This window comes from Haliotis asinina, chromosome 10 (genome assembly GCF_037392515.1).
Source record: "Haliotis asinina isolate JCU_RB_2024 chromosome 10, JCU_Hal_asi_v2, whole genome shotgun sequence".
In the NCBI taxonomy this organism is placed as follows: domain Eukaryota; kingdom Metazoa; phylum Mollusca; class Gastropoda; order Lepetellida; family Haliotidae; genus Haliotis; species Haliotis asinina.
Window position 1 is genome coordinate 16,310,398 of NC_090289.1, and position 10,620 is coordinate 16,321,017.

Here is a 10,620-nt window from a genome sequence, read left to right on the forward strand (position 1 = left end):
TGAGGACTGGGAACAGCCCAAAAAACTCCATCTTTGACATAACTATAGATACATAAAAAATGACCTTCTTTAGTCATTCAAACGGCAAGGCTTGTGGTGGTCGTATGTAATATCTTAAAGACAAGATTTACTATGAACATTCTCCTCTTATTATTTACCAATATAAGAGCGCACTAGTTTAAGTAATATCAATACAGGTTCACTTATACCGAAATCATGCTTATCTGGCAGTAATGCATACTGATGATGATAATTAACTGGACTGTTAGAATATCACGAAATATGACATTAGTACATTGTACGTTATAAATCTAAAGTGTCGCCAATAGGTGAGATGAAATGAAGTCAACGTCGCAGTTGAGAATATTTCGCTCACATGACGACGCGTGTGTAAGTATGGCTACTTGTACTAGCCCAGACTTAAGCCGGTTTTATAGTGCCAGCTCACTGAGATACCATGCTGCAGTTAAGCATGAATACCCACTCATTATACAGACTCCGAGCCGACCAGTTGTTGTTGTACTCATATTAATGTCGAGGGCCAGGCAGGGACCAACAAGTACCATATTTTAAGCGTGTTTTGGTATGAGGCGGTCACTCGAGATATCAAGTGCTGCGTACCACTGAATTAAACCCGATGTAACTATGTATTCTTGGAATCAATATTCATTTCACAGTAAAGACGATGGATTACATCACATGTAAATAAAGCTTAGGAATCGGTGTCACTAAGCATATTTGTATATTCCCCACTTCTGGGAGCACGACAAGACAATGCTTGGTCATTTGTAAAGTTTTGATTGTAGTTCCTTAATAATGTACGGAAAATATTTTTAAACCACTCTAACGAAATGGATTTAGACCTTTAAAAACCGATTATTGTTGAAATACTGAGGAATCGTGAATAAATTATTTCAGAAATATTTTGAATTAGTTTAAATAAGATGTAAATATATGTTAACATCATCAGCCAGTGAAATATAAAATCATCTAATGTGAAGAGTACGTAAGAATAACAGATTCAACTATACTTGGTTGATATGACTGGTAAATCTGTCTATTGTAGCATATTCAAAAGAGAATGAATCTTCATTTTTTTAGGATTATATTTTAACAGGATAATCTTACTCGTGTTAAATACCGGTATATGTACAACCGAGGTGGACACAACTTGAACTTGTTTTCCAGTCGTCGCTTGATCAAATGTCTTTTCGATTCAATTAATACAACCTAACATATCGTTTATCAAAGACGTACACTGCTCTTTTCCTATGTTCTACCATATATAATACCCTTGTTTAAACTTCAATATCCTTAATACTCCCAAATGATACCTTTATTGTCGCGGCTTACTAAAAAATATCAGTGGGTAGGTTTCATATATCTTTAAGAACGGTAAATTGTTTTTTCTACTGGAATTAAAAATATATGCCTTAATGCCTGAACCAGAATGCTATATATACTGTGAGCATTGGCAAAAACGATGTATCTAATAAAACATTATACCAGGAACCTGTTTAATCTGCACCGCAATCGACACGCGCCTGCCACCTATACATCACTTAAAAAGAAAAAAAAACCATAAAGTGTTTTGTTGTCCCAATACTTACATTATCTAGGGTCGTTTAAATCTGATTGAATGTAGATAACCTTTGTGAAAAACAACCGCCACAATCTTTCTTACAGCAATTTCAGACAGCGTCGATCACTTACCCGAGTCGAGGGACCTATTATTAATCTTGTGTCGACGGTACGCGACGTTCGATTCCTAGATGTGGTAGATAGGTTAATTAAATCTTACTTCGGACAAGATATTTCAAGTCCGAGCTCCTGGCCTGTACTCAGAATCTTCAAATCAAAGAGTATCGGAAGGATTGGTCCTTATCGTTGATTCCACCTTCAGAATCATGGTCTTTTACACCTCTATCGTACATTTTACACAAACTGGAAGCCAGCAGGGATTATCGTGTCTCTCGAACGTAACCCTGATTAACATGGGTCGAGGACATTTTCAAGACACGTTGTTTTCTTGTTTAATATAAACTATGCACTGTTAAATGTTAGTGATATGAATTGCTCGGGTAAATGCTTCAAACACGTTGTAACATTTTTTGGAATATTTGAAGAACCTCTGACAGTGATACAACAGTTCAAACTGCATATTTGATCTACAACTAACCGCATTACGTTTTTAGGTAGATTTTCTCCAGAATGGCGCTATGTTTGTTTCATTATCATCGGCAGTATGGCTTAGATTAAGGGGAATGTTTCATTATCATCGGCAATATGGATTAGATTAAGGGGAAAATGGTTTGGTCTTCAGAAATAATCGTCGGAAAAATGCTCCAATACTCCCGATATACAGATCCTAAACACGACAACCAACTGATTTAATCGGTGCTTGAGTATGTGGTCGTTTCCTAGCAACGGATTTAAATCCCGAAGCCGTTTTTAATAGAAAATGGAACTTTTCATCTTCTAAAACACCGCGGCTACTTCAGTAATAACTAATTTAACTTCAAAATATCCATGGTCGAGGTATACATTTGAGCCTGTGTCCCTTGAGGTACACATCAAACAGTGCAATCTGAAAGCCTTCCAAGTACGTCAGTATAAAGTAAAAACTAAAGCTTCTTTCACGGACCTGGAACGATGTAATTTATCACGTAATTGATTAACTTTCAGATGTATATGAAATACATGAACGTTTCAAAATTAAGCACTGCAGCATTTAAAGGTTATTCTCAGTGTAAAGTTTCAAGAGTGTTCAATTCATCGTTTGATATCAATTTTCATCGTCTGCGACGAAACCCCATTCCTAGCCTGGTGGGAGATGCATATAGCTGAGAAATTCCGTGTCAACACAGTCCATTGTTACTTCGTCATAAATAGGACCAATTTATAAAAAATGACAGTTTTTCGTTATGAATTGCCTGATTTTTATCAATCGTTACTCGTAAGCGATAGGCGATCTTTACAGTGTTAAAAGAACCATCGAAAACCTTGGCATGTTTATCAAAAATTGAACAGACTGGATCAATAGATTTTCGATCCCGTCATTACAAACCGATGCAGTTTCCATTATAGCACACTAATTAAGTCGATGTGCGTCGTTTTATTCCGGGAATACGACAAGAAAAAGCTTGTTGATTTATGGAGTTTTGATTGGAGTCTCTCCAGGATTGTATAGAAAATATTCTTTACATAAACGCTTAAACGAAATGGCTTTTAGACTGCTTCTGAAACATTGTACCATTTAGAGTCTTAATAGTTACATTTGTAACTGCCCTTCTTAATCTAAATTACGTATAATGACAGGTAAATTACCAACCTGTCGAGGTGGAGGAGAATTTAATCACCGAAATGGTACCAAGGATGGCAGTTGTCAGGTGCAATATCAATATGCCAAACAGGCTACTTTAAAGGCATTGAAAACTATCCCTCATATATATGAAACGTTTAATTTTGATAATCAATAATCACCTCAAACATCAACTTTTTGAATTTCAAACATGCCCTTGCCTGTGTGTGTTTGATTAGAGAGGTGAAGTCCTTAATGTCTGTGATTGGCAGGAAGGATGTGGTCGCCTAGCAACAAATGAACTATCAACATCCGATTGGCATAGCCGGTTGTGAAATAGAGGTATGTCATCCTTATTGTAACAGTGCCGCCTGCGTATAAACGATAGCTGGATGTGTAGGCGATGGAGTGCTATTTGTGACTGTAATCAATTAAAGGCTGAATACTGCAATGCTAAGAAAATCCAATGTTGACTGAGTAAACTGATTGATCTGACTTAGAACTCCTCAAAAATAAATGATATTTGTTGAGGAACAGCATCTACATCTTTTGGAAGATCCACCCAGAAAACACGTGGGTCATATTAGCGTTGTCTTTTGGACGTTGATATTTACACATTTTGATAAAATTATTGATACCTAAGTGAGAACACATTGGCACTATTACATTGTGTGTTCTTAAGTGTCCTTGCTCATGGACTAAGAACTGTGCACACTGGTGATAGATGAGTCTTCTTTTATTTGCCCCGTGAAGGTCCCGGGGTAAAATAGGCCATAAAGAGTGACGATGCTTGTCGTAAGAGGCGACTAACGGTTGGTGAGGCCGCTTACTTGCTTGACATAAGTTCCCAGTTGCGCAGATTGATGCTCATTCTGTTGATCACTGGACTGTCTGGTCCAGACTTAATCATTTACAGACCGCCGCCATATATCGGGAATATTGCTGAGTGCAGAGTAAGACTAAACTAAGTCACTCACTCTTGTTTTATTTGTTCTCAGCGTGTCGGATGTGGGAGGAGAACCCTACAGTTCAGAGTGAGTGAGTATGGTTTTACGCCGCCTTTAGCAATGTTACAGCAATAGCAGTGTTACACGGAACCACATTTCAGACGCACTGGTACCACTTTGGTGAACACACAAGCACGGCTATGTCTTTTGTTGGCAGTTGAATTTTAAGGTAAACCATCAGTTCGAAAGAAAAACGTCATTTCCATGCACCTATATGTGCCTCCATTTCTAAAAAAAACCCGCCAGTTTTCTTTGTTTGACACTAACAAAAAGAGTACATCAATCAATTTGAAACACTATCTATACATTATTTGCAAGCTCCTGACATGCCCACAATGATTAACAACCGTAATAACCTCTTTGAACGATATCATCTGTGAGCTAATTGATTGTGACGTATACCCTGATTTTAACTCATTGTGTTTGCCAGACTTGAAGGGCCGGACCGGAAGGAGGCTCGCGCAGTTGGCACCCTCGTTATCAGCACATTACCGAACTGCACGAAGAATGGAAATGCTATTGAAACGTTTATTGTATATGATATTTCTTTCACGTGTTCGCATGACGCGTACCTCTGAGTCACACGTATCAGTATCTAAATAATCACGTTCATAGGTAATGAAGGACACAATACCATCGATCATTGAAGAACGCTGTAACAGGGAATGCGTCCACCTTGCTTTATATATATATATATATATATATATATATATATATATATATATATATATATATATATATATATATATATATAGCGTCTCAATACGCTTTGTTGATCCTAAAATGTCCGTGTTGAGCTTTAATGGTCAGACAAGACAATGGGTAATCGATGGATGTGTCTATTTCTAGCACAGGTTGCGAAATGCAAGTTGTAATGTGATCATCAACATCGGGCACTCATATGTTAGTGTTGCAGAGAAGCAGAGTCAACGGCACTTCAGTGACATTCAATTTGGTCGGGCACGGTACTGTAACAGCGTAACAGACACGTGTCGAAACAGTATAAAATGTAACCTAGATCGTACAAATACTGTAACAAGAGTCTAATCTGTACGTGTCCAAACAATGTAAATCGTAACCTAGGGTATGCAAATACTGTAATAACAGCCGGCCCACGCCAGACTGCCAGTCTGCACATGCAAACACTGCAACGATCTAGCCATGGTTATTTGGACAGCAGGACGTCTTGGCGTTAATTAATGCTGAAAAGCCCCGAAACAATGCACCATACTGTACAAATACTGGTACGTTCAGACAAACCTAAACCGAGAAACCAATACTTCGGTTCAACCTAGGACTTGCAAATATTGCAACAAGGGTCCAGCCTAGACCATATACACTCTGCAACAACAGTCCAACCTAGCATGTGCAAATGTTGCAGCAAACGTTCAGCCTAGACTGCAGACATTCTGCAACAACAGTCCAACCTATCACGTGGAAATATTGCAACAAAGGCCATGTCTATGATCACGGCAACAGCATTTCAACTTAAAAGTGAGGTAGACCTCAATATCAACTGTTAACAAGCTGTAAACCTCCTCCTACACTGCACACCTAGTGAATACATACATGAATACATACATGACGCATACAACATATCATTCTGTATTCTGTTCGCGTACTACAAAAGAGGAATCTGGAAGTGTACAAGCACTGTAATAGTAATATACTGTTGAACTAGTACTGTAGGACGTGTACAGCCAGTACAAAATCTAACTATACGGTTCGAGCTTGATAACAAGAGATCAGTTTAAACATCTACACCACACGAACCATTCTAACCAATACCTCGCCGTTGTACGTCACTTAATACAACATATTTCAAAATACATAAAACATCAGTGACGTAAAAAAACATACATTAAAACATTCCTGTCGCTTTACATGATTTAAGAAACATTTTTAATTCGATTCTGCTATGAACATTGGTAGTATCGGTGTCAACTGTACATTCGGCAAGTGACATACTTGTCTCTGCAATGCAGATAATTTCTCTTGACGACACAACAAAATCGATAAATGGCTTCTGAACTAATCTGAATATCAAGATATTAAACGAAGACAACTTGATTAGGAATCTTTTCTCAAAATGTATTTGCATGAACGATTATATTTTAAGAGAATGTAGTTTATATTTGACGTTTTAATCTTACAAAAAGAGACTGAATAAGCGCAATGTGTTATAGGTATGATCAGGTGTAAGAACCAATGTTTATCCTCATTCCAGATAAAAATCCATTTTATTATAAATTCAAACCACTGACAATTTATAGTTTTAATATTCCATAAATCTCTTTACACAGTTGATAGTTCGGAGAAGAGATGTAGAAATCTGACAGTAAGAATTAGATACACACACAACAACCATATTCAAATAGGGGTTCAGTGCTGAGTGAGAGAGTCGATTGAGTTTTATGCCCCTATCAACAATCTTTTGTAATAACGTGGTTTCAAAGCCGAAGTGATGAAGGTCGCAGGCGAATGTCTCTTTGGTAACACCCTAGAAAAGTGTCAAAATGGTTGAAAAGAAACAGGGCGAACCAGGTTCAAACCAACGATCAGAGATCTCTTTCTTGTCCAAGGGAAGCAACTCTGATATAATCTTAGACAGCTGGACTACCCATGGCTCCTGACAATGCTGAAATACGCTCAGACAGTTCGATATATACGAATGGACTCACAGTTGCTGCGTGACGGGCCTTATCAGTTCGTGCTAGAACCAACACCAAACGCGCCTTCGTAATAACATGTTGAGATGCACATGTACGTAGACAGACTGCTATTACTGGAGTAATGTCCAAACAAACGGTGTGTGTCACAGTCGCTATGCCAGCATAAATAGTTGATGACTACGTAACGTGTATAAACCCGCCAGATGATACTGAATCATGGTAACCAATTTCAACACATACTGTTAAACATCAACAGGCCGAGCCGTCGTATGGCGGGGTCCTCCGAGAGCATGACATATTTGCACAGTTTGTAAGTCCTCTGAATTATTTAGTTGGATGGCATGCTTTAATCAACTGACGTGCATATTTAAAACATGACGGTCTCAGAGGTACAAATATACGGATATGAAGAGCTGGGGATATTGATGCCCATGCGTACATATACTGAAGGTAAAAAGTAAGGAGCCGTAGTAATGTAGAAGCAAAATATACTGAACTGAAAAAGAAATGCAACTCAACTTTTGTCAAGTTTTTCAATAGAAAAACACGAACGCTTACTTCAATCAGATTTCATTTTTTTCGAAACTTGCGTTTCTTTTTTTGTACAGCATATGACCATTATATATGTTTAATAAATGTTTACTTCACTGGGATAGTATTAAACTTTTCTCTCTATTTCTCCGAACGTGGAAGGGCTTGTAAATAACTTGGTGACTAAAGTGACTGTTATGATGAGGACGTCGTCACTAGACAAGTAATCGATGAAGACTCCGAGTCTGATAATCCATTTTCGAGAGGATATAAAAGTCAAACGGAAACTTTATTATATATATATATATATAAAACAAAAACTGCAAATGAACCCATCCGTAATGCTCAAACTGCAATCAATTTTTCGCCTAGGAATATAATTTCAAAAACACTTATTGCGATGTAGCTATGGGCGAATAAAATTGATAAAAGTGATAAACCTTAACTTAGGTTCCCATGGCAACCGTTAATAAATAAGATTTCATTTCCACGAAGATGCCATAATACGAGATATTGTAGAAAGCTGTCATTCAATCGTTTCAATGGTAGACACTGACAGCTAGTTATAGATATTTCATTAATCATAAAGGCGAACCGAGCTTTAAGCAGTCCCTAGGATGATGACGTTACGTCACCAAGGCCCCGCCCGAGCGTGTAACGTATGTCTTTGCGTAACCATTGGCATTGCCTTGTAACAGAGCTAATCGTGTCTTAACACGCATGTGTACACTACTGAGACCCTGGTCTGCCATTGACACTGAACAAGCGTGCACTACTACAATCACACTCGTCACACTTTCATGCGTATTTGTCCTTATTGATTTTTTTGTCCAGAAAAAAAATCCTCGCTTACTAAAAAAGCCTTTGCAGATAAATCAAATTGGGTAAAACTGTCACGCGTGCGAAACACGTTAGGACCAATCCTCGTTGTCATGGCGACACCATTTCCTGTGAACATGTTTTTCTGTGTCTGTATGATAAAATGCCTCGCATTATCCAGTTACTCTTTATGAAATAATATTCCTATATTTTTCATTGTAGAAACATTATATCAACGGAAAATGTAAAATTTTAATGTGTTACAGTATGCATATTTATTACCCACAAATTGTAGTTGCATTTTTGTGAAGCATTACTCAAGAGGTAATCAACATCATATTTAATTTCATCACTATGCTTCACACACACTATATGCTATAGCAAGTAATATCATGGGTTTCCCAACCTGTTGTGAATAAGACAAGTGCAGCTTGCTCGCGTTAGTTCTTCCAAAGCACCCTAGGAATTATCTTTCACGTGAAAACCATGTGTTTTTGATTTGTGCACTTGCCCTCCTTCTCTTGCAGCGAGGAAATAACGCAAAACGCACGCGGACTAGATTTGTAAACATGAAACTTTCATTTGGGTGTTTGATTGACATAGAAGATATCACGCAGATCAAGATAACCTTAAAAGATGATCCCTTTTCTTACTTGGCATCCCCGCTTAATGCTACTTGAAAATTCAACAGATTAAATAGATAATAAACGATCCTTTAAGCGCTTGGCTAATTATGCAAATAATAACGTAATTTGATACGATTTTTAGATTCAGCTTCTCAAAACCAAAGCGATGTCGCTGAACAATCGATTTCAAACTCATTAATTATCAGAAAAAAATAATAAAAACGAAACGAAACGAACTACAATTTTCACAACATAAAGCACTGTATAAATTAGAAAACTACAGCCATTAACTATGTATCAAAACGGCCTGAGATCCCCAACATGAGGCCTTGATTTGTACAAAGATGCAACGATGGTCAAGAAGAAAAGAGAATGACTTGAATGAAATCCCTTGAAAGCACGACAAGGCAGATCTGAGGCTAGCCACAAATTCAGAACAGTTACACCATCACGGTTCAGACTTCGATAAACATTTAACTACAAATGCGTAAGCGAAATACCAACACGATCGTAATACACTTGAGTCACAGGATACCCTGATCTTTGATGGCGTGATCGGGAACCAATACCAGGAAATCATGTTTGGATTTGGTTACATGCATGGCGTCTCAAATACTAGTTTCCTCACTAAATCATTTCGTGATTATACTCGCGGTACCTGTTCTTACCTCGTCAGTGAATGCATCATAGTGTCCTGTAGCGTGCTGATTCCATAACATACCCAGTAGGTACCTCAACAGTGTATACTACCAGGTCTTCCAAACAATCCCCGCCACAAAGCACGCTCACAAAAACTGGCGGGAAACAAACTGAAAGATGTGTATGGGCGACGCAGACGACTCGTCGCCGACATATTGGAATGACGCTGCTTGCCAAGATCTTGGTGGTCGACGAAGACTGGCGTGTACAATGCTTTCCTCAAACGTCGATAAGGCAGCCGTTCGATACTGCAAACAGCCCCTGTGCCGTGTATGCCTCGTACGGGCGAGTAACACTTATCGACCAAGGCTCCCGGTCCAAGAACGAAGGCGGGAGAGGGGTCTTCAGGCAAACCTGGCCTAGAATGGAGGCACTATGACGAGGAGGTCAACTTGTGAAATCTCTTTCTTCCTTCCAAATCAGAAATGTTCTTGGCAGCTTGTTTGATGTTCATTCGAGGTTAGCATATGTTGTTGGTTATTTGAAAATTGTCTTAATCAATCCGTTATATTCACAGCTTCAAGTTCTGGTGTGCCAAACCCGTGCAAATTCTGACGCGCGTAGTTGGCATCCCCGAGGAACATCCTATTTCAAAAGGCTTTGCAGGTCGTGGAAGAAATTGGCGACCTCAATGCGGAAGCTGATGATGGCCATTGAAAGCGAGATGGACTCAGCCTCCAAAACAACAGGGATGCTGGAGTTTAGAGTAAAACATTGAGATAGAAATTCAACACTTCTTGAAAAGATGTGCTTGAACGTGGAGAAAATCTCAACAGCTTCAAGCATAGGAAGCAACGAATCGTGAATAAACAACTTTCCTATTTGAAAGGAGATCATCCTGTTTTCTCCATCCATTGGTCATGTGGTATCTCAAGGGAAGCCCTGTTGAAACGCACACAGTGTGCTTTCATGAAAACACTAGTACATCCACGGAGACCGGCTCTGTCTGTATTGTAGTCCCGGGT

General features: G+C 38.6%; 1 protein-coding gene across 2 annotated transcripts in view; it reads right to left on the reverse strand.

The window, feature by feature from the left end:
• Positions 1–9,673, reverse strand: part of LOC137298894 (innexin unc-9-like) — a 32,788-nt gene extending 23,115 nt beyond the window's left edge. The window contains exon 1 of one of the 2 annotated variants that reach the window (XM_067831257.1): positions 9,625–9,673. Coding sequence is in view for 1 of the 2 variants with exons in the window: in XM_067831256.1 (XP_067687357.1) it covers positions 9,625–9,644 (20 nt within the window). In the remaining variant the exon portion in view is untranslated. The remainder of the gene's footprint in view (positions 1–9,624) is intronic. The other variant, XM_067831256.1, reaches the window with a different exon arrangement.
• Positions 9,674–10,620: the final 947 nt, after the last annotated feature.